The 27,608-nt window shown below is 45.4% G+C and overlaps 1 protein-coding gene across 2 annotated transcripts; it reads left to right on the forward strand.

The window, feature by feature from the left end:
* The first annotated feature begins 1,143 nt into the window (after window positions 1-1,143).
* On the forward strand, window positions 1,144-27,608 carry Tatdn2 (TatD DNase domain containing 2). 2 transcript variants are annotated; one of them, XR_608022.3, is made up of 8 exons: window positions 1,144-1,285; window positions 1,373-1,789; window positions 7,111-7,797; window positions 16,903-17,832; window positions 24,136-24,263; window positions 25,975-26,158; window positions 26,337-26,434; window positions 26,557-26,696. XR_608022.3 is itself a non-coding variant. In XM_008854874.3 (8 exons), exons 2-7 carry the CDS (start codon window positions 1,379-1,381, stop codon window positions 26,695-26,697), a joined length of 2,481 nt encoding a protein of 826 aa, XP_008853096.1. In that variant the 5' UTR covers window positions 1,144-1,285; window positions 1,373-1,378; the 3' UTR covers window positions 26,698-26,729; window positions 27,274-27,608. The 2 variants fall into 2 exon arrangements, 1 of the variants encoding a protein (XP_008853096.1); XM_008854874.3 differs by lacking the exon at window positions 26,337-26,434 and adding an exon at window positions 27,274-27,608 and having other exon boundaries at window positions 26,557-26,729.

The following is a 27,608-nucleotide window of genomic DNA, read 5'->3' on the forward strand; positions in this document are numbered from 1 at the left end:
TCTGACTCCCGAGTGCTGGGATTAAAGGCGTGCACCACCACGCCTGGCAAGTGTACCACTTTTTAATATTTTTGGTATTTTTAGACACGTTCTCACTCTGTAGCCTAGGCTAGCCTCATTATATATCCCAGGCTGGTTTTGAACTCAACACCAATTCTCCTGCCTCAGTCTTTCAAATGCTAGGATTACAGGCATAAACCACCACAGCTAGTTTATCCCCCTCTCTTAAATGTTTTATTTGTAGACACGGTTTCCCTAAATTGGCTGGACTGGCCTTGAACTTGGCAATCCTCCCAGCTTCCTGAGTAACTGGGATAACAGGTCTATCCACCAGGCCTGGCTCTATTTTGTTTGTGGCTTACATTTTCTAAGTTCAATTCTGTCACTTTCTGGGTGTGTCACTGGGTCTCCCTAACGCAGTTTCCTGTTCTGTAAAATGGGTGAGGATGCCTAGCACAGGGTGAGAGACGCGTGTACTACGCGCAAATCCGATACCCAGGCACCGTGTAGCTGCCAGTTCGCTGCAACCTTGTGGACGGGGGACCGGGCAAGTCAAGAGCGGGTGCCCAGCGCCGCTCCAGGTCCACGTGAGAGGCTCCGCCCTTAGCGTCTTCCACCCAAGAGCCTTGAAGGCGTAGGGTTCCGCTCCCAGGCCCTTGACCAATAGGCGCGCTGCATCTTGGGCGTATCCCCGCCCCTCCCGAGTAGACCAATGGGCGCTCTCAGGGCGCAGGCTCCGCCCCTGCCGCGCTCCAGCAGTCGGCCGCAGGGCAGGTTCCGGGGGTGGGGCGGTCGCCGAGGCTGAGGAGTGGCTGGCTGGGCGGAGGCCCAGGCAAGGGCGGTGGCTGCAGAGGCCCGGTGGGCCGAGAGGGCCGCGGTGGTGACTGGGCTGGCTGAGGCAGCTTCCGGCGCGCAGCTCGCGAGGTCGAAAAAAACGGCGGGAGCCGGGCGGCCACCCCGCCTGCGGCCCGCCCTTGGCGTCCGGGGCCTGCGGGGCGCTTGTGGCCTCAGGGCTGCGGTGCGGGCCGTGGGCCGCGGAGGTGACGGCGGCTTTGGGAAGCGTGTGGGCGCAGGTGAGGGGCTTTCTACCCCCGGCTCCACCTCGGCGCACGGCTCTCCCGGAAGCGGCATCTCTGAAGTGGCTCGGTGCTGACAAGCGCTCGCCGACGTGGGAAGCGCGCCGTGGGGTTCGGAGCAGATCTCGGCTTACGGCCGCGTCTCGGAAGCGCAGTGGCATCCCCGAACCCTGCAGAACTGGGATGGGCAGAGGAAAGGAGACGGGAAGGTCAGTGGCGTCGGTCCCGCCTCCGCCCTTGGGGCTTCCCGGAGGCGCGAGGTGAGCAGGCGATCAGGTCTCCCCTTTCCCTTGCAGGTGCCCATGGCGTCGGAGCGGCGCAAGGTCAAGTACCACTGGAGCAGCACTTCCGAAGTGTGTTCCCGCAAGCGCAGCCACCCCCGGGAGCCCGGCGATGTGGCCCCCTCCAGCCGGCCAGCTCGGACTTCTGCGTCGCGTCCACGAGGGGCCAGCAGCCCCAAGCGACTGAAAGCCCTACAGGGGAATGTGGCCTGCAAGCCCAGGAGCTCGTCCCGCCGGCGAAGTTCCTCCTCCTCTTCCTCCTCCTCCCGGTCCTCTTACTCTTCTGGCCCAAGTGTGAGCAGGGCCGTCTCCTTAGGCTGCCCGATTCAAAACACTCGAAGGTTCCTTTCGGCCAAGGGATCCCCTCTGCACCCTGCCCGCTCCTCCCTAGGGAAAATGGCTTCTCTACAGAAGGAAACCTGCAGCCTTAAGGTGGGTGGCGGGGCTGTGTGAGTCACGTGTCTTTAGAGGTGGCGGTTGAGAAGTTCGGTGGGTGGAGGCTGTACTGAGATCATGTTTGTTTTGGAAGTGCCCTGGGGTCTTCCCTGTCTAGTCTGCTCAACGTGGGAAGAGCAGGCAGTGTGTCAGGGCCTGAAGCTCCAACTTAGTGACAATTTGGACACTTGGAAAACTTTAAAATGCTTGTGGGGGTTGGAGAGATGGCTCAGTGATTTAAGAGCACTGGCAGCTCTTGAAGAGGACCCACATGGCCCCCAACAACTGTCCTTAACTCCTGTTCCAGGGGCTCGACACCCTCTTCTGGCTTTCTCGAGTATTGCATGCTTACCGTCAGGCAAAACACACACATAAAACAAAAATAATTAGCTGGGCCTGGTGGCACTCACCTTTAATCCTAGCACTTGGGAGGCAGAGGCAGGCGGATCTCTGTGAGTTCCAGGCCAGTCTGGTCTACAGTAGTGAGTTCCTGGCCAGCTGGGTCTACATACAGGGAGAACTGTCTCAAAAACACCCCCCCCCCAAAAAAAAATGTTTTTAATGCTTATGGCCTGCCACCCAAAGAAAATGATAGAAGTGGGCTTGGGGTCCTCCGCAATCTTCAGGTAATTGTAAATGAACAGTGGGGCAAGAGAGTCAAATTAGTGGAATGGAAAAATTGTACTTTGAGCTACTCTGAATCACAGAGTCCAAGGAATTGGGTTCTTTGTGTGGCTTTTCACCAGCGTGAAAACATGCTGGGAGCATATTGAGTTTGTTTTTTTTCCTTTTAAAGTTTGTTGTTTTTGGCGATGCACTCAAGTCTAGTTCCTCAGTGGAAACACTAGAGGTAGTAAGTCCTTGGGACAGACGGAGGAGTGATTTACAGGGGAGGTCCATCTCATGCTTTGAATCTACACCATAGATTTTGGAGCTCTGCTAGTCTTAAAAGGTCATTAAGCATTGTCTGTGGAATGGTGTGGAAAGTTATCTGGGCGGGAGAGGCACTGCCCCTAAGGAAAGTTGTTTAATAGAAGCAATAAAAACAGGCCTTAGGAAGGTAAGTTTGTTTTTAAAATTTTCCTGGTGGTTTATTTTGTCTTTTTCCCCCCCTTCCTTTTTTTGTTTGTTTTTTTTTGAGATGGGCACATTTAGCCCAGGTTGGACTCCATACGTAGTCAAGGATTACCTTGAACTCCTGATCTTCTTGCCTTTACCTTCCAAGTGCTGGAGTTACAGGTGTGTCGACTTTCCTGGTGCTTTTTTTTTTTTTTAAAGCAGAAATTTTATTTATTTATTGGTCTTTTTGAGAGCTTCTATTTATTTTAAAAAAATTTTATGTGTATGAGTGTTTTTACCTGCATGTATGTAAGTGCACCGGTGTCATGCAATGCTTGCAGAGGCCAGAAGAAGGTGTTGGGTTCTCTGGAACTGAAGTTACAGAAGATTGTGAGCTACCATGTGGGTGCTGGGAACCAAACCTAGTTCCTCTGTGAGAGCAGCCAGTGTTCTTAACTGCTGAGTCATCTCTCCAGCCTTTTTTTTTTTTTTTAATTTTTGTGTATATCATCTGTGTGTGTTTGTGTAGGTGAGTGTAGGTGCCCATGGAGGCCAGAGGTGTCAGATTCCCTGGAGCTGGCCTGGAACTCACTATGTAGACCAGGCTGGCCTTGAGCTCATAAAGATCCACCTGCCTCTGCTCCCTGAGTGCTGGGATTAAAGGTGTGTGCCACCATGCCCAGCTGTTACTGTTTTTATTATTTGTGAGTTACTGCCTGGATGTGTGTAAGTACACCCCTGTCATGTAATGCTCATGGAGGTCAGAGGGCATTGGATCACCTGGAACTGGAGTTAAGGACTATTAGCCACCATATGGGTACTGTGACTTGAATCCGTGTCCTCTGTAAGAGCAGCCAGTGCTCTTAACTACTGAACCATCTCTCCAGCCTCTTTTTTAATTAAAAATTTTTAATTGACATATTGTACATGTCTGTGAAAGTATAATGTGATATTTCAGGCTATGTATATAATATGTATTGGGTCAGGTATATCATCAGTTTGGGTAATTGGCCTACCCATTTTCTCAGTCATTTCTTGTGGTGGGTATACTGGAGTTTTCCTTACTAGTGGCTTTGAGCTATGCCTGTAGTTCTCAACTAGCGTCCTTCATGTTCTGTATACATGGTGGAGAAGGGAGGGAAATGAAGCCTAGAAGCTTCATTTGTTCTTAGGCAATACAGGGCTGTTGAAAGGTTTTAAGTCAGAGTGTAACCTTGTGAGATTTGCTTTTCTGAGCTTTTGCCAACACACTGGAGAAAGACAGGGTGGGAGAATGCCAGAGCTGGTTAGGAATCAGAGCTGATTGGAACCTTACCAATCTGCAGCTACTGCCCCACTGCCTAGGGGTGCCTGGCCCTGTGGTGCAGAGATCACTGGAGGAGTGCTGATAAGGACTGGAATCAGATCTCCACCAGAATGTTCCCTCCTGCCCACAGAGATACACATTTCACAGCAGTGCTGCTGGGAGTAATGACACTGTCCCTTTTGTAGCCAGGGTTGTGTACTGGGTCTGCCCTTAATGCTGTTAATTCTGTCGCATTCTATCACCAGTTGAAATGCTGTCATTGGCTAACCTTCATCTTAACTCAGTTTTTGACTTTTGCAGCCTTTGTTATGTTAGTATTTTTCATCCCCCCCCCCCCCCCCCGTGTGTGTGTGTGTGTGTGTGTGTGTGTGTGTGTGTGTGTTACTTAAAGAAGTGTGGGCAACTTACCAGTGACTATACCACTGAAGAAAATGTCCCTGTATAGTTGATGAGCCTGGTCTTGTGCAGATAATCACAGTTACTGAGAGTTCATGAGTGCAATGGCCATGTCATGCCAGGAAGACAGTGTTCCACAACACTCCACCCCTTCCTCCGATTCTTACATTTTTTCTACTCCCTCTTTTCTGATAGTCCCTGAGTCTTGGAAGGGGTGATGTAGATGTCCCATTAAGAGCTGAATATTCATCCCTTACTCTTAGCACTTTGACCAGTTAGGGTCTCTGCTGCCACCTACAGCAAAAAGAAGCTTCTCTAACCATAGCTAACAGCAGCACTACCTTATAGGCATAACCATAAATATTTAGAAGGCATTTTGACAGATAACATCATGTTTATTTAGCAAAACAGTAGTAGCTTCCTCTTACCTCCACAGCCCCTGGCTTCTGACCAGTTTTATAGTATGGGATGTGAATCTTCTTCTGTGGAGCTGGCCTCAGCTCTATAGTCAGAAAGCAGTTGGTTATTCTTGTAATATTAATGCCACTATCGGACTAGTAGGTACAGCTTGCTTAACAGGTGAGTAGTGTAGCATGCAGGGGCCAAAGCATTCTAAAACTGTTGATGACAATTTTGTAGCAACCTAGTAGCACCTTCTGGTGTTAGGAAAGCTAGACAGCAGGGAGGAAATGACCAGCTTCATTTCTTTTATGTCTTGCAACCAAAATGTGTATTCAGCAATATGGATATTCTTTCACTAGCATATTTAGTTTTTCATTGTTTGATTTTTAATTTTAGTATTTAATTACATTATTTGTGTATGGAGGTTGGAGGACAGCTTGCAGGAGTCTGTTCTTCCACCATGTGAGTACCAGGGATTGAAATCATCAGGCTTGGTGACAAGTGACTTTATCTGCTAAACCATCTCTCTGGCCCTATTTTTTTAAAATGTTATGTGTATGAGTGATTTGCCTGCATGTCTGTAAGTGCATCACATGCATACACTGGCTATGGAGAGCAGAAGGGGGTGTCAGAACCCCTGGAACTGGAGTTAACTGCCAAGTGGGTGCTAGGAACCAAACCTAGGTCCTCCCCAATCTTTTTTTTTTGAGACCAGGTCTTACATATTTAGCCCAGATTGCCTTAGAACTGACTGTGGAGCTCAGGCTAGAGTCAGACTTTTAGTGATCTTCCTGCCTTAGCCTTCTGAGTGCTGAGGTTATGGGTATACCACCCATAACATTTGGCTTGAGTGAATATTTTTAATTTTGAGAGGGACTTAATACAAACAAGTTAGAAATACAAGCTGTAGTGAGTGTAGAATATCTTAGGATAATGACATAGTCATAGCTGGGGAGGGTTCATTGTTTTTGGGAGGGCTCCAAGTGTTTTGTCATGCTGGAATAAGAGTGGTCCTGAGTGTTTCCACAGACTTAACATTATCATCAAGTTGCTTCCCTGTGGACTTCTGGGATAAGTGGATGTGGGGGAGGGGGCACAAAATGTTATCTGTTTCTGTGAAGTGGGCATGGGTAGAGAGGGTAGGGAGAGTGACTTGCTGTGCCTTTGCGTCGTCTTTGAGAGCGTATCCTTCTAATAGCAAGGCTGCTGTTTGGGGAGGGAGTTGGTATAAGACATTAAGGGAGGCTGTGGGGGCAGAACTCACCCAGGAATTGGAGGACTCAGGTTCCTTGGGCCAGCCCTTCCCCTTCTTGGGGCCTTAGGTTTCCTGACGTTTTTAGTAAGGTTGGGCTAGATACTTTGCTCCAATGGGAAAATGTCGAGCTGTTCTTTTGTCTGTTGTGCAGTGTGCCATTACTTCCCAGGAGCTTGCAGTGTAGTGTTATTACCCTGTTGACTCAACACCTCCTTGCCCACTGTGGAAAGAGGGTCCTATCTGATGAGCTTGACAGGTGGATTTTAAGTGATGGCAGCAAATGAGGTCTTTATATAGGGGTTCTTTGTACTGCAGCGGGGGAAAAAGCTGAGAGAATCTTCTTTGTCACATTCACTTTCCCTTGTTTCTGGTGGGGTTACCAATGACTTGTCAGTGGCCAAGTGCTTGATCTTAGGACAATTCTTTTTTTTTTTTTAATATTTATTTTATTTTTTTATGTGTATTTCCTACATGTAGGTAAGTGCACACGTGTTGTGAAGTGCCTGCGGAGGATAGAAGAGACTGCCAGATCCTCTGGAACTGTAGTTATAGGCAGTTGTTAGCTGCCATATGGGTGCTGGGATACGAACTGGGTCTTCTGCAAGAACAACCAGTGTTCTTAACCGCTGAGCCATCTTTTCAGCCCCAGGACAACTCTTTCAAAGTCTGTTTATTTATTTATTTGTTTGTTGGTTGGTTGGTCTTGTTATTATTTATTTATTTATTTAATTAATTTGTTTTTTGGTCTTTTTGAGACAGGGTCTCTGTAACCCCAGCTGGTCTGGAATTCCCTTTGTAGACCAAGCTGGCCTTGATCTCACAGAGATCCACTCGCCTTTCTTTGCTGGGAGTAAAGGCATGTACCACCACGCCTGGCTCAAAGTCTCTTTTAAATTCCAGGTTAATTCTAAAGATAGTTCTCGGCACTCCACAAACTCTGAATTTGGAGCTGAAGCCGAGGGTCAGAGTGGTGCTATGGAGGAACCAAACAAAGTCCAGAAAAGGAAGAAGGACAGGCTTCGAGACCAGGGCTCTACAGTGATCTACCTGAAGGCCATCCAGGGCATCCTAGGGAAGTCGATGCCCAAGAGGAAGGGAGAGACTGCCACCGCTCCGGGAAAGCCAAACTTGGGAGAACATCCCAGCCAAGAAGGACCAGCCAGGAGTGTGGAAGGACTGGCTAAGAACGAGGAAAGATTGGCCAAGAACAGGGAAGGACCAGCTAAGAGCGTAGAACAACCAGTTAAGAGCATAGAAAGACTGACCAGGAGCATTGAAGGACCAGCCAAGAGTGTGGAAGGATCAAGAGTCAAGAGTGTGGAAAGACTGACCAAGAGCAGGGAAGGACCTGCCAGGAGCATCAAAGTTACCACTCCCCAGAAAGAGAATGAGTCACCCTCAAAGTTCAGGGTGAAGGAGGAAAAGTCTATATTAGATAGGAGCAGCTTCTGTGATAGACGAGTGATTATAGACCCTCTGGAGAAACCCAGCGAGGAGCTGCTTGGTGACCGAAGGACAGTTACTGACAAACCCTCTCCAGTCCTGGAGTTTTTTGATGACTCTGACTCTCACGTAGATATCCAGAAGGTAAGTGAACACACACCAAAAGCCAGGATTTTGAGTTCTCTTGATTTACATATATTTGGCATTTAGTCTTTCTAGTTTGATGCTAATTTATCTAGAGATATTATTGGTGTCATACCAGATTCCCTCCCACCACCCGTTCTGGGAATCAAACCCAGGGCTTCCGGCATACTGGGCAAAAGCTTTACCTCTACTCAACCCCTTGTTCTTCAGAGACTATTAATTAAAAACAATATATAACGTGGACTTCAAAAGACTAGTTAGTGCCTCTCTTCCACCATTTCCTTCTAGTTAGTAACAGACCTCAAATCAGCTTTTAAAATTTTTTATTTTTTGTGCTTGTTAGGATGTAGGATTAGCTGCTTTGACAAAGGCTGAAATGATAGTAGCTTAAAGAAAATAGAGCTTTGGCTTTGAAGGATGGCTCTAGCTTCAGGGATCCTGGGTCCTATCTTGACACCCAAAATACAGTGTCCATATTAGAACCTGGGGTGGCTACTCTGATAGGACTCAGTATGATATACAGACACTGGCCAGTAAGAAGGGGACAATATACTTTTTCTTAAGACCTTGGTTCAAAAATTGTACATGCTGAATCTGCTCACACCTGTTGAGAAGCATCTGGAAACGCAGCTAAGCACTTAACTTTGAGGGAGTCTGGGAAATTACTCTTCATCTGGGCAAGCTTAAACTCAGAAAAACTTGTGTGATTTTAGTTTTCCTTTGTATGTATGTGTAAATGTGTGTGTGGAGGTCAGGCCGACCTCAGGCATCAGTCCTCAGGTGCCTTCTACCTTTTGTTTGAGATAGGATCTTCTCCTTGGCCTCAAACTTGGCAGAGTAGTAGGCTAGGCTAGCTGACCAGTGAGCAGTGATCCACTGCTTCCACATACCCAGCACTGAAATTTACAAGCTGGATGTAGACTTTTTTGCGGGGGTTGGGGAGGGCTGCCTAGAGTTCCATCATAAATATGAGTTTTTCAGAATTATACACAGACTCTTGATTTGTCAGAGTGACATTTAGATACTTAGTATCCGTTAGTTAGATCAGTGCTTGATAGTGCATTTGGGCTCAGACTTTGCCCTGCTACCTGACTTGGCTTGAGATGTTTTTTCCTTGAATAAAATGGGATAGTTTTTCAAATATTAACACAGTTAAAGAAAAATTTACAGGCTTATCAAACTTTCTGTGAAGGGTTACCTAGTATATACAGTAAGTATGTTAGATTTTTCAACTCTGCATGAAACCATAGATACCATACAAGTAAATGTTCCTGTGTTTGCATAAAACTACGAACAAAGTGCCTTGGGTTATTTAAATTTTACCACATGGGTTTGAGCCTAAGGACAACTTGAGCTCTTCAAGACTTGAGATATCATAAGCTTAAGTTGGTTTGTGGTATATGTTTCTAGTTACCTGGGTGATTTTTTTGCTTTTGTTTTTTTGTTTTTTTTTTTTTGGCTTTTTGAGACAGGGTCTCCCTGTAGACCCAGCTGGCCTGAAACAGAGATCCACCTGCCTCTGCTTCCCAAGTTCTGGGATTAAAGGCATGCACCACCATGCCCAGAAAAGTACCTGGGCATTTTTGAAGTTGCTTTTTTTTTCCCCCTCTGTCACCCCACCCCCTATCTTTTTTTTTTTTAAGACAAAATCTCATGTAGCCCTGGTTATCCTTAAACTTGTAGCAGTTCTCTTGCCTCTGTCTCCTGAGTTCTGAGATTACAGGTGTGTGCTACCATGTCTGACATTTTTTTCTCCCACTTTCACATTTCATCAGTTTATCAGACCTTCTCAGGGGTCTTTGATGTGTCACTAGAGTTAACTTTTGATGTGAGTCATCTGATGTGAGTCTTGAATTTCCTTGAATAAGAGAATATGGCTTCGGAGGTCCTGGATGAAACCTGAAATTTATTATTATTTTCAGGAAATACCCCTGGCTGATAGGGAAATTTGGGGTATAGTCAGAAGACATGACACCTTTCCTTCCATTTGAAATGGAGTTTTATTCTTTACTTATTTTTAAATTTTTGAGTCAGGGCCTTATTTTGTAGTCCAGACTGACCTTCATCTTCTGTTTCAACCTCCTGAGTACTGGGATTACACTGTGTGCCACCACACCTGGCTAGAATTTTATTTTTAATAGTTTTGATTGATTTATTTTTGCTTTATGAGTATTTTGCCTACATGTATGAAAGTGTATCCATGTTGTACAGTGTCTGCAGAGGTCAGAAAAAGGTGTTGCTTTCCCTGGAACTGGAGTTATAGATGGTTGTTAACTGTCATGTGGGTGCTAAGAACCAAACCTGGGTGCTCTGTAAGTCAGCCAGTGTTCTTAACCACTGAATCATCTCTCCAACCCTTATTTTTAACACTTTCTTGTGGAAACTTTAAAGAGTTAATGTGATACACCCACTCATCACTCATCTCAATAGTTGGCTCCCTGCCAGGCTTTGTCTTGTCTCTGCCCCTTCTCTCTGCATGAATTATTGTGAAGCAATTCCAACTACTGTGTTGTTTTCATCCATAATATTTAAATGTATATATCTAAAAGGATTTAAAACAAACAAAAAGGGGCTGGAAAGAAGGCTCAGTGGATAAAGTGCTTATTGTACAAGCATAAGGACCTGAATTTGAATTCCTAGCAACCATGTAAAAGCTGAGGGGGTAGAGGGGGAATGGAGCCAGGTGGATCCCTGGGTTTGCTGGCTATACAGCCTAGCTGAAACTACCAGTCCAGGTTCAGTGAGAGACCTTGTCTCAAAAAAAAAAAAAAAAAATGTGGAACGCAATTGAGGAATACCTCTGGCCTGCACAAGCCCACACATAGGCGATACACACGTGTGCTAACATACAAGTATATAGCACCACCTCCAATGTAATCACAATCTTAAAACTCAGGGACATAATCTTTTTTTTAAATCATTTATGTGTGTGAATGTTTTCCCTCCATGTATGTAAGTGAACCACGTGTGTGCAATGCCCACAGAGGCCAGAAGAAGGTGTTTAATCCCCTGAATCATCCATTTCCAGGGCATTTAATCCCCTGGAACTGGAATTATGAGCCACCATGCACACTTAACTACTGAGCTATCTCTCCAGCCCAAACAGTCTTTAATATCATCACTTATTCAGTCAGTGGTTAAATTTTCCTTTCTGTTTCATGGTGGTTTTAGTTGGAAACAACCCAAATAAGAACCACATGCAGAGAGTCTTCATCTTTGGGCTCTTCCTCCCTGCTGTGACTTGTGCACAATGGGGGTTATTTGTCCACTTAAGTTTCTTGCAGCTGAGAGCTGGTGTTAGGCAGCACATCTAGAATCTGTGATGCTGCTCCTGGAAATTTTCCTGGAGATGTTTAACTATTCAGTGCAAAGCTTTCAGAGTCCTGTTTTGCCTTTTTTCTCTGCCTGTAACCACTGTTAAAAGTTTCTTGAGTATTTTTTTATTTTGTGTATATGCGTATATTGCCTGCATGTACGTAAGTGCACCTGTGTTGTGCAGTGCCCATGGAGGATAGAAGAGGCTGTCGGATCCCCTGGAACTGGAGTTATGGACAGTCATTCGCTGCCATGTGGGTGCTGGGATTTGAACCCAGGTCTTCTGCAAGAGCAGCCAGTGTTCTTAACTGCTGAGCCATCTCTCCAGGCCCTCTTGAGTATTTTTCTAGTGTATCTTTAACCATCTTGTGTTTTAATCAAAGTGATCATGTCTAGTCCCAGCACTTGGGAGGCAGAGGCAGGCAGATCTCTGTGAGTTCCGGGCCAGCCTGGTCTACACAGTGAGTTCCAGGCCAGCTGGGGCTACAGGGAGACCCTGTCTCAAAAAGACATCTTTTATTTTTTATTTTATTTTTTAAAAATATTTTTATTTTATGTGTATGAGTGTTATGCCTGCATGTAGTAAGTGCACCCGTGTTATGCCTCAATGTAGTAAGTGCACCCGTGCTGTGCAATGCCCATGGAGGACAGAAGAGGCTGTCCGATCCCCTGGACCTAGAGTTATGGACAGTTGTTAGCTGCCATGTGAGTGCTGGGGTTCGAACCTGGGTCTTCTGCAAGACCAGTCAGTGTTCTTAAAACTGTTGAGGCATCTCTCCAGCCCGGCTTAATCTTTTTTTTTTTTAAAAAAAATTTTATTGAATTTTTGTGCATTTCATACAGTAGTTCTTAATCAAATTTAGACCCCCCCCCATATATCCCTCCCCGGCCCCTACCTTATGCATTTTATCCTGTCAAGCCAAGCATTTGTATCCATATGTTCTTCTGTGGAAGTTCATCCACTGGAATCTAGTCAGCTTATTGAGAGATCTTAAGATCTGTTCTCACCCAGCAGTAATCTGTTGCCAACAGTTCTCAGTCTAGGGCTACCCATTTTTCTCCCTCCACGCTGGGCTCTTGTCTAATTGAGTTGGCATGGATACTGTATACACTGCCACCATTGCCACAAGTTTACATGAGCAAACTTCAGTGGCCCGAAAGCCTCTGTTTCCCTATGTTCATGGACCAACCCTCGCTCTTACAGTCTTTCTACCTGCTCTTCCGCAGTGGTCCCTGAACCATGGGTAGGTGAGATTTAATATAGGAGTCCTATCCAGGGGCCCACACTCTGCAATCTCTTATTCTTTAAACTCGGCTAGTTGTGGTCTTCTGTGTGTATTGTACTCAAAGCAGGGCTTACTCTTAGCTGCTAGCGTGGTCTACATAATGAATTACAGATCTACCCTGGGCTGCAGAGTAAGAGCCTATCTCAAAAAGTGATCATACAAAAGAAAGAAATAAATAATAGTAATACTTGCTGGGCATGGTGATATGAGCCGGCAATTTGAACATTTGTGCTATAGAGGCAGGAAGATTAAGAGTTAAAGGTTGCCAGTGCATGACTTTAATACCAGCACTCAGAGGCAAAGGCAGGTAGATTTCTGTGAGATCATGGCCAGCCTGGTCTATATAGTGAGTTCTAGACCAATTGGGGCTACAGGGAGACCCTGTCTGAACCAACAACAATAAGTTAGAGCAAGGTCATCTGCATAGGGAGTGTGAAGGCAGTTTGGGTATATGAGACCCAATCTTGTCTTTTTGATTTGAGCTTAAGCCTTTAATGGCTGCCCCAGCTTTACAACCTAAGACCCAATCTTAAACAAACAAAACAAAAAACAATGGCAATCAAATCCTTAAAATGTGACATTTAACACTTGGGAGTGAGATCTTATTCTTGGGAATAATTATTAAATACACATTGTCCATTAAATACTCTTTGTCCATTTTTATTCATTTATTTATTGTGTGTGCATGATATGGGGGGGTGGGCATAGGCCCACAAATGGACATCAGAGGACAGCTTTGTGGACATGTTTCCAGACATGAAACTCAGTTAATCAGACTTGTGTGGTAAGTACCTTTATCTGCTGAGCCATTAGGCTGGCATGACCTATGCCCTACCCCCCCCTTTTAAAAAATGTTTTACTTATTTTTATTTTATGTGTGTGAGTATCATGCTTGCACATAGGTAAGTGCACTCGTGTCATGCAGTGCCTGTGGAGGACAGAAGAGGATGTTGGATCCCCTAGAACTCGAGTTACAGACAGTTAGCTGCCATATGGGTGCTGGGGCTCAAACCCTGGTCTTCTGCAAGAATAGTCAGTGTTCTTAAGTACTGAGCCATCTTTCCAGCCCCATCCCTTTTTTTTTTTTTTTTTTTTTTTTTTTTAACAAGAAGAAAAAGGTTATTAAGCTCCTGTAAACATCCAAAATGAGCTTGCTGAAGTATGGAATCATTTGTCTTCCTCAGACTACAGAGGCACACCTTCTGTGTAGTACCAGAGACTTTGTAAGGATCACAGTGTAGGTGATGTCTTCTTTTCTGAGAAATAATTTTGGATTAAAAACTTTCCTTATATTTGAGCAGTTTAGACATTCTAATCAGATGAACTTCTGTTGAGGAAAAACAAGGAAGGTAAAATAAGTACTTTGAGGCTGAGAGAGGAAGCCAGAGACTCAAAAGTTTCAGCAAGTCTGAGCTATGTAGTGAGACTATCTCTAAGTTTAAAAAAAAAAAAAAAAAAAGGAAGAGGAAAGCAAGAATAAATTAAAAGAAGAAAAAGAAAAGGTAATTATTTATTTTGAGATAAGGCTCACTGTGTATTGGATGATTTTCCTGCCTCAGCCTCTTGACTGCTGGGATTACAGATGCGAGCTGCCATACCTGACTAAAAACATTTCTGAGGGACTGGAGAGATGGCTGCTCTTGCAGAAGACTGTGGTGTGGTTCCCAGCACCCACATGGCAGCTACAAACCATCTGTAACTCCAGCTCCCGGGGATCTGACACTCTTTTCTGACCTCCGTGGCTATTGCACGACATGGGTGCACTTACACACATGCAGGCAATACTCATGCACATAAAGTTTTTTTTTTTGTCTTTTTGAGACAGGGTTTCCCTGTAGCCCCAGCTGACCTGGAACTCTATGTAGACCAGGCTAGCCTCAAACTCACAGAGATCCGCCTGCCTCTGCTGCCTCTCAAATGCTAGGATTAAAGGCGTGCACTACCACGCCTGGCCCACACATAAAGTATTTCAAAAAACATTTTTTAGCTGGGTATGGTGGCACATGCCTGTAGTCGCAGCACTTGGGAGGCAGAGACAGGCAGATCTCCAAGGCCAGCCTGGTCTACATATCAAGTTCCAGGGCTACAGGGAAACCCTGTCTCAAAAAGACAAAAAAGGCTGAGACATGAGACAGGAGGACTGTGATTTTGAGGACACCCTGAGTTATATTAGTTCCAGCCTGGGGTATATAGGACTCTTTTTTTTTTTTAAGAAACGTATTTTATTATTTTAATGTGTATGCGTGTATTGCCTGCATGTAGTTAAGTGCACCTGTGTCATACAATGCCTGCGGAGGACAGAAGAGGCTGTCAGATACCCTGGAACTGGAGTTACGGACAGTTGTTAGCTGCCAGATGTGGGTGCTCAGAAACAATCTCAGGCCCTCTGTAGAAGCAGCAAGAGCTGAGTCATCACTCTGGCTCTGATGTAAGTCTCTCATTGTGTATGTGATTTTCAAATATTTTCTACCGTTTTGTGGACTGTATGTGCCATGATCCTCAACTCTGACCTCCAGAGCTGAGGAGAAATGACACGAACACCAAGGTAGGGTTCAAGCTTCTTTTTTCATTGCGCCATTTTTTCCGTTATATAGATGCCCTGAAAGCCCTCCCTTTCGCCAGACCCAATCAGGGGAATTACACATGCACACCAGACAGTTGAGGCAGCAATCTATAGGGTCACGTATGTGGGTGCTGGGATACGAACCCAGATATTCTGCAAGAACAACCAGTGTTCTTAACCACTGAGCCATCTCTCCAGCCCCCTACATAGGACTCTGAAAAAAACAAAAAGCTGGGTGTGGTACACATACCTTAATCCTAGCTCTTGAGAAGCAAAGGCAGGGCAGGTGGATCTGAGGGTTTGAGGGCAGTCTGGTCTGCATAGCAAGTTCCAGGCTAACCAGTGCTATGTAATGAGGCCTGATCTCAAAAAAACAATGAAACAGAAAGTTGCCAATGAAGTGATAAAGATTTTAGTGTGAATTTGATATATATGTGCTTTCTGCATGGAAATTACATAAAGATTTAAATACAGACTTCATCCCTGCTCTGACCCTGTTGAATTGCCATCTCTCCATGGAATGGGCCTTAAATTTTTTCTTTTAGAATCCTCCTCACTTAGTGACAATGTGAAGGTGTGGTCAGGAATCACAACTGTTTGCCTTGTTCTTGGATATTTGAGAAACAGTAAAACTAAAAAGCCTGCCTTGTTGAACTTAACCTTCTGTTCTATTAAAATTACATTGATTTGATGTAGGGTATTGTTCTGGTCACTAATGCCCATTAGTGACTTCAACTACCTGATTTTTCCTTCATTTTTGTGGGTTAGGGTTTGAGAAAGGTCTGGACTAGACAGGCCTCCCTTGAGGATACAAAGTGGTATATATGGTTCTATTCAGATCTTGGTGAGGGCTGAAGTTGTCTGACTCAGCAGAGCTGGATGTGTGGTGCTCACTTGTGTGGCTAACAGCCAGTGCTTGCCGAATAGGCTGGAGGCCATCCCCCTGCATCTGCCTATGATCCCACTAGCCAGAGGCGCTAAGAGTGGTTTGACTTCCTATATGGTGCATGGCTTTTCTGCATGGTTTGCCGAGGGCATCTTTTATGACCAGGTCTTTGAGGGGATGAAACATCTCTGTACTCTTTTGATTAAAGTGAATCACTAGTGACCCAGATTGGGGGGAGAGATCACAGACCTCTCAGTAAAGAGTAGCGTTTTATTTTGGGAGACACCTTTTAAACCTGCCATAGCTATTCTGGCTTTGTGATTTGAACATTTGAGACATTAGGCCTGTCCTTTTTCTCATCAAATCCTCTAGAATACAGAGAGTAGTTTTCTCAAGAAAGAGTGGTTGAGAGGGAGGGAGTTTCCCATATAGCATCTCTTTGGGGGTGGCATCTAACACCTTGGTCACAGATTTATTCCCTGAACTTTATGTAATTGGTAGTAGCTGTAGTGTGGCTTGCTTCTGGAAATTGCAAAGTGACCAGGTGAAAAGCAAACTAGCCCACCATTGCAAAGGCCAGGAAACAGCCAGATTTAATGTCCTACTTGATGTCCTGTTGCTGATAATGTACTATCGCTGCCCCAGCAAATTATGAAGATTTATTTTGGCTCATGTCTGTGGTCCAAAGTCAAGGGTGCATCTGGTGATAGGCTGCCTTACTGGCAGCATTCTGAGGTGTGGCATTACTTGAAGACAGATGAGGGGCCAGTGCCTGTTTGCTTGTATGTTTTTATTGTCTGGTCTTCTCTATCAAGCCATCAGTGTTCAGTCATGGGGCTCCACATTCCACACCTAATCCTGATCGCCTCTCAAAGACCCCACCTCTAAACTCTGTAATCAGATTAAGTTTGTAATCTCAAATCTCCTATAACCTCATAATGGGATTAAGGTCAGTTTGAGGTCTGGAGGGGACAGACCATTCTGGAACTGAAGAACTGGGTGAGGGAGGTCAGTTTCCCATAGGAAGGCTAACCTACTGCCTTTCTTTTCTGCAGCACACAGACAGGGAGGTGGTGATTGAGCACCCCTCTTCAGGGAGTGACTGGTCTGATGTGGATGAGTTGGCCACTGTGAGGTTCTCTCAGGAGGAGCCCATCTCATTGAAATACTCAACAGTTCCAGAACCTTCTTCCTTCCCCATTGACTATGTTATGTACCCTCCTCATCTGTACAGTAGCCCGTGGTGTGACTATGCCAGCTACTGGACTAGCAGCCCCAAGATTCCTGGCTACCCATGGGTGGGCTGCAGTAGCCATGACCCTGTTCATGCTGGGAAGAGCAGCCAGAGCCTTCTGAGTACTCACTCTCCCAAGTCTACAGTGAGTGCCCACAAGGCCTCCAGAGGCCTGGAGGTTGCCCCAGAAGGCAGGTCCCAGAATTCTCGCTCACTTAGATTCTCCAGAAGCTCGGAGGAGGAGGAGGAGGAGGAGGAGGAGGAGGAAGAGGAGGAGGAGGTGAAGGTGAAGGTGAAGGAGAAACGGACATTCCGTGAGGAGACAGCACCTCACCATGTTGGAGGACACACATCCGGCTCCCTGCCAAAGAGCTACCAGGAGCTGAGCCTGGAGGAGGGCTTCATTGATACCCACTGCCACCTGGACATGCTGTACTCTAAGCTGTCTTTCAAAGGAACATTTACAAAGTTTAGAAAGATTTACAGCAGCTCCTTCCCTAAGGAGTTTCAGGGCTGCATCTCTGACTTCTGTGATCCACGGACACTGACTGATGGCCTGTGGGAGGAACTCCTGAAAGAGGATCTGGTTTGGGGAGCCTTTGGCTGTCACCCTCATTTTGCACGTTACTACAGTGAGAGTCAAGAAAGAAACCTTTTGCAAGCTTTACGGCACCCCAAGGCTGTGGCATTTGGGGAAATGGGTCTGGATTACTCTTACAAGTGTACCACGCCCATCCCTGAGCAGCACCAGGTAAGAAGCTCTGTTTTGGTCTGATTCTTCCTATGGTCCTTGAAACCTCACAGTAAAGACTTTTCTACTTTGGAACTAAAGGATTTAGAGTTCCCAAGATTGTCCTTGCTCTTCTTGTCTAGAGCTTCTGGATGCCTTCATTCAAAAATTTGACAAACTGGTATTTTTTCTATGGGGGGTTTGTTTTGGTTTGTTTGTTTTGAAGGGGGGGGTGTCTCACTTTATAGCCCTGGCTGGCCTAGAACTCACTATGTAGACCAGGCTGGTGAACTTGATGAGATCCCCCTGGGTCCTGAGATAGAGCTCACCTCATTAGGCTTGGCGGCAAGTGCCTTTACCTGCTAATCCATTTCATTGATCCGTTTTGAGACTTCATGTGGCTAATGTCAGTGGCAAGACATTTGCTTTGTGTTCTTGGGAAGCAGCAAACTATTTTTTAGTTTGAGATAAGCTCTCTTTAAGCTGGCCTTGAACTCTTTTTTTCAATATTTTATTTATTATTTTTATTTTATGTGTATGAGTGTATTGCCTGCATGTATGTGAGTGCACCCATGTCATGCAATGCTGTGGAGGTCAGAAGAGGGCTTTGGATTCCCCTGGAACTGGAGTTAAGGATGGTTCGTAGCAGCCATGTGGGTGCTGGAATTGAACCTGAGTCCTCTGCAAGAGCAGTCAGTGCTCTTAACCGCTGAGCCATCTCTCCAGCCCATGGCCTTGAACTCTTGATCCTTCTGTCTCCACTCCTCAAGTGTTGAGATTATACTGCCACCAACCACACCCAGTTTTTTAAAAATTAATTAATTTATTTATTTATTTATTTTTGTTTTGGATTTTTTGAGACAGGGTCTCCCTGTAGTCCCAGCTGGCTTAGAACTCACTATGTAAACCAGGCTGGCCTTGAACTCACAGAGATCCACCTGCCTCAGCTTGTATTAATGGAATGTGCCACCATGCCCTGCTTTGTTTTGGGTTTTTAAAGTTAAGTATGCCTAGTACAGAATATTTGAAAAGTACAAATTCTCATTCATTCAGAGGTAAGGACTGTTGCCATCCTAACATTTTTTTCCTTTTTTTATTTTTTTTTTATCTTTTTGAGACAGAGTTTCCCTGTAGTCCCAGCTGACCTAGAACTCCCTGTGTAGACCAGGCTGGCCTTGAACTCAGAGATCTACCTGCCTCTGCCTCCTGAGTGCTGGGATTAAAAAGGCTTGTACCACCATGCCTGATTCTTCCATATATTTTTTGAGCATGGTGTTTAGATGGGTAGAATCCTTGTAGCAGAAATGCAGTGGAATTTCTGATGGAGATGAGGGAGAGGCCTTCTTATTCCTAGTGGGGTTGTGGTGGAGCTTGTGTGGAGCTTGTGTGCTGGACTCCTGGAGCAGCTGGGAGGCCTGTGAGGTCTGAGACTTTCCCACAGGCTCTAGACCTTGGAGAGCTGCTGTTTTGGGGTCCTGCCTGTACAGAATTTGGCTTGCTGGCTTTCCTCTGGCTCTTTCACAGCTGACTTGAGGTGACACTGTGTTAGCCACATGACATATAAACTATACGAGCACATGGGGAGACTTTCAGGATAGTGAGACGTAATGCTCTGTTTTTCCACTTGCCCCTGCACATGGCAGGTGTGATGAGGAGAGTTTAGGTAGCTCCTCAGTGGAGTATCATACGCAGTTGTATAGCCCATGTTTACTGGATACCTACCTGGTGCCAGGAACCAAGCTCAGAGTACTTCACAGTACCTAGGTCCTTTGTTATTAGGAGGGGCTCAGATGTGCATCTAGTGGTCCAGGTCTACTGTGCACAAGCTGAACTCGATTAGTGGTCTTCCAGGTGTCATTTGACTTGGTAAGATGGAACACAAGATGAGAAAATGGGCCAGGGTGAGTCAGGAGATAGGTTGCTGGTGGGAGGAGGGCGGAGACAAATCTTCATGAGAAGCAGTTACAGCTCAGACATTGTCATCATGGAGGGTGCTCAGCTGGACAGAGGAAGTGGCTGCTGTGTTTTTTATGTAAATCTCAAATTTGACACCCAAATGAGGTGACTAGTGGTGACCAGCAACCATCCCGTTGGCACATCTGCATCCATTAGCAAGATTTTGGTGTGCAAGTCTTAGTTGTGAAGGAAAGAGGAGCCCAGGGAAGGACTGTATCTGCCAGAATTGGTAAGAGTCAGAGCTGGCTCCCTGTGAGAGAGAGCTTGGGGTTGGGAGTGTAACTAGCAGTGAGAGCTAGCTGGCCTCAAACTCATCGAGATCCACCTGCCTCTGCCTCCTGAGTGCTGGGATTAAAGGCGGGCACCACCATGTCCACCATATCCAGCTTTTTACCTGATGCTTTCTGAAAAGATGGGAAAGATTGGAAAACAAAAGAATAAAAAATGGCCAGGCATACTTTTAATACCAATATTCAGGAGACAGAGTTAGGTGGATCTCTCTGAGTTCTAGACACATAGTGAGTTCCAGACCAGCCAGGGCTACACAATGAAACACTGTCTCAAAATAAAAAGAAAAGGAAAATTATGAAAGGATGGGTAGTTCTCCTGTTCCATGTAATAAACCACTGTTGGCTCTTTGTTTATCTGTGTAATCACAGTTTAATTACTTAACTTCCAGTGATTTAGACCCTAGATATTTCCTGTGCACATTGTACAGCATTCACCATTATGGTGATCAGAGTCCTTTGGTTGAAAAGCCAGGAAGAATGCAGTGTCTGGCCCCACCCAACTCAATGGACTCTGGCTTTGTTTGCCTCTGTGTTTGATTGGAATTCATTATGGAGGTAATAAGAATGCAAGAAATGCCTGGTTCCCCAGGAGAGATGGGTTAAGCCCATGGAATGGTGTGTCAGCTGGGAACCAGGAAATAGGCAGCCAGAGAGAATTATGCAGGTACGGGCCCTTAGCTGCTGTACTGTCTCAGCCCTGCATACTGGGGAATTTGTTTATCTCACTGTTTTTGTTTTTTAATAATTTGGATATGTTTTATGGGACATTATGTATTTAATGCTAGGCTTTCTGGGAAGTTGCAAGGGACAGTTGATGGCTTGTCTTATAATTACCTGTCTTAGACACAAGGAAGTGTATGTGGTATCTAGTAGTAGCTCTGTTCTCATGGTGGGGATAGAACCTAGGGCCTTGGGCATGCTAGGCAAAAGTGATACAGGTGAGCTGCACATCAGTACTGTAATTGCTTTTAAGGAAAGAGGATATGGGGCTGGAGAGATGGATCAGCAGTTAAGAGCACTGGCTGCTCTTGCAGGGGACCTAGGTTTGATTCCCAGTACCCACATGGTGGCTAACAACCATCTGTAATTCTAGTTCCAGGGGATCTGATGCCCCCTTCTGGCCTCTGGGCACCATAGCGGTACACTTTACATACATGTGGGCAAAACACTCTTACACATAAAAATAAATTAAAAAAAATACTTTTAATTAAAAAATTGTTTACTAACCACATGATTAGATGAAGCATTTCATTACAGCTTTAACATATTCAATAACAATTTTAGAGCAAAGATACATCTCTTTGGAAAGTGGCTATGAATTTTTAGGTTCACAGATGAAGTAATACAGTTGTACAATATTGAACTCAGTATAAACCCTGTAAGACATAAAATTGAATGAGGTTTTAACCCTTAAAAAAGATCTCCATTTCATTTTAAAGTATACTGTTTCCTACAAAAAAACTCATTTTTAATGCTACTATAACACTTAGATGTTTGCACATGTGTCTCTAATCTCTATGTATCTGATTGTTACTAGTCACAGTCGGTTACACTCGGATCCTTTGGCACCTGAGTATGGATATAAAGTCATCAGGTAGATTTCAATGGTAATGTTTTTCACCTCTACTAATTAACATGAAGCAAATTTTTATGCTTCTTCCTCAAATATAACTCATTTTTTAAATTTGTTGATTTTTGTGTGTGTGTATATCATACAGAATATCCCAAACAATCTTATTTGTCTATATACCCACTCCCCACATGGCACCCTCCCATAGCACCCCCGCCAACCCCCCTGCCCCACTGGAGCCCATATACTCTGGTATCCCTGTTACTGTCCACTGTGTTGTTGGCGCCCCCAGCCATTCCCCAGTGCTTGTCCATCTGCTGAGTCTAGCCAGCCTATCTAGAGTTCTTTGTTTTAGGATGATCAGTTCTTCCTCAATCCCCTGAATCTAGTCAGCCTATTTAGAGTTCCTTGTTTTAGGAAGATCAGTCTTTTTTTTTATCTAGCAGCAATCAGTTGTCAATATTCCTTTAGATAAGACTGGAGTCTGCTGTTCATTTTCCTAGTTCTATGCTGGGTTACTGTCTGGGAGTCTCTTGGGCCACCCTGGCCAACAACTCAAAGATATATAGCCTTTAGCTATACACATGGACTTTTAAAAAAATTATATTGACCCCTTTAATTTTTGGTTATACTTTGCCTTTTCGGTGTTTAAGACCACACAGTTGGCCCAGATAAACCAATTTATTTTTACTCTTAAGGCCGTTTACAGATCTATTCCTCAGGGGTCACATGGGCTTGGGAGGAGCCCCTGGCTCCTTTCTTTTACCAGTTCCGTCTATGTGAAGATAAGTCAAAGGTCCTACTCGACCATGGCTGGCTTCACTTGGAAGCATGGAGGAAATGTTTCCTTTGTGTTGACCTTCCTCTTTGTAGACTGGACACTGGTTCAAGTCCATCTGGTGGGGTCTCCTCAGCTTCCTTGATCAAGAAGACTGGTGAGTCCCTCTGATCAAATTACTATAGGCCTCAAAGTATGGCTGTTAAACATCCAAGAAGGTTAGTTCCACCAGTCTGGTACTTTTATTTACCATGTGCCATGTGGATAAAGCTTGGGCAAAGACCAAACGTTCTCAGATAGACCTTGCCTAGATATATATTCCTTGAGCTAGTCGTATGTATAATTTGTCAGCATATTGTTTGATTAATATGGTTCCCTTTGATTTTTTAAAAAACTAGCTAGGCATTATTTATCTCTTGAATTGTCTAACCCTTCCACCATGGTTTCCCCATTTAAAGTACCCCCATTTTTCCCATTTCTTAATACTCTTCTCGTATGGTCCCACCTCTCTTGAGCTCTTTCTTTCCCTTTATCCCCTAGGTTCCTTGTATAACCTTCCCTCCCCGCTCCCCTTAAAATAACCCCATTTTTATCCATGTCTCCCTTATTAATGCCTGTTTCCTGCTGTTCTTTGAGATTCTTTTCTTTACCTTCCTGGTTCCTTTTCATTATCCTGGTTCCTGTATATACTCACTTATCAGGATAAAATCTTAAAAAAAAGAAAAGGAAAATAGAAAGTGAGTGGTGTGGGAGAGACTGGGGAGATAGCTCAGTGGGTAAAAGTACTTGCTGTGCAAACATGAGAACCTGAGTTCCCAGCACCCACATAATAAACATTTGATTGGTATCTTGTTATTTTCCTTATGCTTAAAACTTAAGTTAAACAAAAACAAAAACTACATCAGAATTGATATTGTCTGGTGCCCCTATTTTGAGAAGAGGTGGCACATGCCTTAGACTTGTCAGTGTCAATCCGAAGTGGACATTACTGAATGTTTGTTATTGATGCTGAGGATGCAAACATGAGCTGTGTTCCACAACTGAAAAACTGCTCATGGAAGCATCAAGTTTCAGGTGAGGTAACTTTTACAATAAGTTCTGTTGCTGTTTATGTTGGCCATGTTAGGGGAATGAATAGGTTTATTCCTACTTGTTTGCTTGTGTTATTAACTATGGATTTTACTAGTGAAAATATTGAGAAACTAGAGTTCTACAGCATGCAGTAAATCTACAGATATTTACTTAGGAGATGCAGGAAACCTGAGCCAGCACCTTCTGAGAGCTGGGCATTTTACTGGAGGAGTGTGCTAGCACACAGCTTTTGCATAGGGAAAGGTCTGAAGTTGGAAGTTGGTTACCTCCTGGGAGTAGAGGTATGGTATTGAGCTGAAGGGAAGCAGGTTAGTGCTATACATTTTTGATTCCTGCTCCGACATCCTTGTACAGTGTTCATTGTTGGGTGTCCAGGATAGGGGTAGGGGACTTCTCTGGCCTTCAAGCTGCAGATTACTGCCTCCTGGGCTATAGTGTCTCCCCAGGGAGCCAGTGAGGCTTGGAGGTTATTGAGCAGTGCAAGAGCTTTGAGCACTTGGATGTGGAGGAAACCCTGGTAGACCTTAGCTGTGATTGATTCCATCATATAGTTTAGAAGCAAACATTAGAGACAGCAGGAGTACCCAGAGGTAACTGAAGGGCCACTAACCAGCTGTGGTTACTTTGTCTACTCCCAGGTGTTTGAGAGACAGCTGCAGCTAGCTGTGTCTCTGAAGAAGCCCTTGGTCATCCATTGCCGAGAAGCTGATGAAGATCTGCTGGACATCATGAAAAAATTTGTGCCCTCTGACTACAAGATCCATAGGTTAGGAGCTGCAGCTTCAGCAGGCACATGATGCACTCCTACACTGGCTGGAAAAGGAAACTCAATAAGGAAAACAATACTATATGGGTGGTTTTTGAGGTCCTTTTGAGATCCTGACCTACACTGCATTCAAGAAAAATTTGGGGTGGGGTTTGAGACAGGGTCTTGAAACCTAGACTGGCCTGGAACTCATGGCTATCCCCCAGCCTAAACCTCCAGAGTATTGGGATTATAGGTGTGTGCTACCATGCCTAGCTTCCATATTATGTTTTAAAGTACCTTGTCTAAATAATTATTAAGTATAACCACCCAAAACTTCTGGCAGTTGACCAGTCTTTACTTACAGAGCAGTGACTTTGTAATGATTTAAGTTAATGCCCTTAAATTACAAATAAGCAAAAAGGAGCTTTCAGATCTTAGACATCGGGGGAGGCTACTGTGGAGTCCAGTAGCTTAGCACACAGACCCCTCCACGGCTTCTGAAAAGATAACTTCTTATACTTTTCCTTTTTTGAATTTGAAAGTTCTTTTGTTTATTTTGATTAGCCCAGCCTGGCTTCAGACTCAATATATAGCTGATCCATTTGCCTCTGTTTCCCCAGTGCTGGGATTACAGGCAACCTGAAAATTCACTTTGTCCTAGTTAGCATTAAAATCCAGTCTGTGTTTTACCTCAGTGGAAACTACAATCTTAGTCTAGGTAGTAAACTCCCTTGAATTCCTACAGTGTATGCCAGACATAGGCTGGATGTGTGCATGCCCTGGGAAGAGCTATGAAAGACAGGTCTGCTGGAGGCCTCAGTGTGTGGAGTGAGACTGAGGTGTGGGCATAGATATGGAGAGTGCCTGGGCAGGAGCCCTTTAGCCTGACTAGAAGTGGTTAAGAGGTGATGCTTGAGTGGGAGCAACAAAAATCCAGGGAGGTTGGGACCAGAACCAGGTCTTGTCAGATGATAGGAGAGAGTAAGGGTATCAGCTGCTTTGCTGCCACCCTCTGGGTGCTGAGGCAAAGGGTGAGAGGCATAGTGATGACTGGTTGGACTTCACTGAGGCCTGACTTTAAAGGGCATCTGGACCAAACCTCAGACAGCTTGTTAGGGGGTTGTAGCTGGAGGAAGCCTTGAGTTCCAGATGAGTTAACAGTATTTGTTGACTTGAGAGTATGAACTGGCTGGTTGTGGTGGGGCATGTTTTTAATCCCAGTATTTGGGGGGTAGAGACTGATGGATCTCTGTGAGATCAAGGAAGGTCAGCCTGGTCTATATGAGTTCCAGGCTGGCTGTGGCTACAGGGAGCTCCTGTTTCAAAAAGATGAAAAAAAAAAAAAAAAATCACCTGTGACCTACTCCCCAGTATTTTCATTTGACCATTTCTTTCTAGCGCACAATTTTTACATGCAGTGCCTGTATCCTTGGGATGGCCAGACTTCAGTTCTGCATCCCCTTTCCAATGCTTCCTCATCCTGTACCATGGCTGTGGTCATATCAGGTTGCCGCTTAGTGCCAGGTGGGAGTGGTGCTTAGCACGTGCACCCCATGTCAGCTTGAGGCCTGCTATGTTTGGACATGATCCTGTCTGGGTTTGCTCTGGAGTCTTTACCTGGATACAAGGGTCTTTTTTTATGGGGCCCACTAATAGGGTCGTAGGGTTGGAGGCAACTGGGGGCTGCTGTTGATGCCAGGAACAAGCCCTAACTTGTACTTTCCCACAGGCACTGCTTCACTGGCAGCTACTCAGTCATCGAGCCCTTGTTGAAGTACTTCCCCAACATGTCAGTGGGCTTCACGGCAGTTCTCACCTACTCCTCAGCCTGGGAGGCCAGGGAGGCCCTTAGACAGATCCCAATGGAGAGGATCATTGTGGAAACGGATGCACCCTACTTCCTTCCTCGTCAGGTAGGGCGTCTTCAGCCCAGCTTGAGGTGCCAAGGAGAGCGAGTGGGAGGCTGCCTGGGCCCGAGTCCCAGTGACCTCCTGGTCCTGCCCTGGGCAGTGCAGGTGTCTCCCTGTTTTTGCTCTGTAGAACCAAAAGTCCTGGGGGCTGAGAAGCTGAAGGGTAACCACTCTCTTCCAGGCAGTGCAAAGCCCTACCCTGTAGAGGGTAGTTCACGGAAGCGTGGGACCCTGCTCACCCAGAGCCCCCCATGACTAGGACTCTCCCTGCACCTGCAGGTAAAGGGGTCTCTACAGGGTAGCCCCGAAGAGGTCCTTGTTGGGGACGGGATGGGAGGCATTCTGTGTGACTGCTGTGTGCAAAAGGCACAGTGATGTTCTGAATGCTTGCTGTCTTCCAGGTGCCCAGAAGTCTCTGCCAGTATGCCCACCCGGGTTTGGCCCTGCACACAGTCCGAGAGATTGCCAGGGTCAAAGAAGAGTCACTCTCCCATACTTTGGTAGCCCTGCGAGAGAATACCAGTCGCCTCTACAGTCTCTGAGCAGGAAGCATGAACAAGCATCTCTAGCAAAGGTCATTAAGAGCCCCATTATGTTTCCTAGCAGTCAGCCCTGGGAGTCTTTGGCTGTGTTTTTTTGGTGTAGACTACAAACATTCATGTAACCTGCAGGCTCTGGGCCACATGAGGCCAAGAATAGCTATGAATACAGCTGAAAGGAAGACCATAAACTTAAAACATTGATTTTTGTGTATGTGTTCTTGAGCACGAACTTTGTAGATGACAGTGTTGTATTGCAGTGTGAAAAGGTTGAACTCACCTGGTAGAGAATGTAAATATAGGTTCATTGGGATGGCTCAGTGAGGTAAAGGTGCTTACTGTGCAAGCCTAGTGACCTGAGTTTGATGCTCAGAACCCATATAAAGGTAGAAAGAGAAAGGTGACTCCATGGAGTTGTCCTCTGACTTCCAAATAGGCTGTGGCATTTCTCCCCCCATCATGCACACACATAGAGTCATTTTAAGAAGAAAGAAAATCTTAAGTCTAGAGTGGGCACTAATTAAGCCTGGTTTATTAAGCTTGAACTTGAAACTTCCTTTTCTCTTCCAAACCCTCCAGGAATGACGAGTGACCTGACCGAGTAGAGGCAGAGCCTTTATCAAAGGTGAAGGGTGTGCTGGAGAGTCTGTCGGGACACAGCAATCCAGGATGGGATGTTATCCTCAGAACCTCATCGCAAAGCTTCACCTGTTGGCTGTTGGGTGGGTGGGTGCAGTGGATGTGGGGTAAGGAGTAGGGGACAGCATTGGAGTTTTGTCCGCTTGCTAGAAGACCCTGTGGTAATCAGTGAACACGAATATGTGACAAAAGGGCACAATGAGTTGACCAGTCTGGATCCCTGCTCTGTGGCCTGGGTTTCCCAGTGGTTTGAATAAACTCACCTCCTCTGAGCA

The sequence above is a fragment of the Nannospalax galili genome, unplaced genomic scaffold (genome assembly GCF_000622305.1).
Source record: "Nannospalax galili isolate Female #2095 unplaced genomic scaffold, S.galili_v1.0 scaffold406, whole genome shotgun sequence".
NCBI lineage: Eukaryota > Metazoa > Chordata > Mammalia > Rodentia > Spalacidae > Nannospalax > Nannospalax galili.

Coding starts and splice junctions, on each gene's coding strand:
- Tatdn2 (XM_008854874.3), top strand. CDS start 1,379: ATGGCGTCGGAGCGGCGCAAGGTCAAGTACCACTGGAGCAGCACTTCC. Junction 1,790..7,110: donor AGGAAACCTGCAGCCTTAAG/GTGGGTGGCGGG, acceptor TTTAAATTCCAG/GTTAATTCTAAAGATAGTTC. Junction 7,798..16,902: donor CTCACGTAGATATCCAGAAG/GTAAGTGAACAC, acceptor TCTTTTCTGCAG/CACACAGACAGGGAGGTGGT.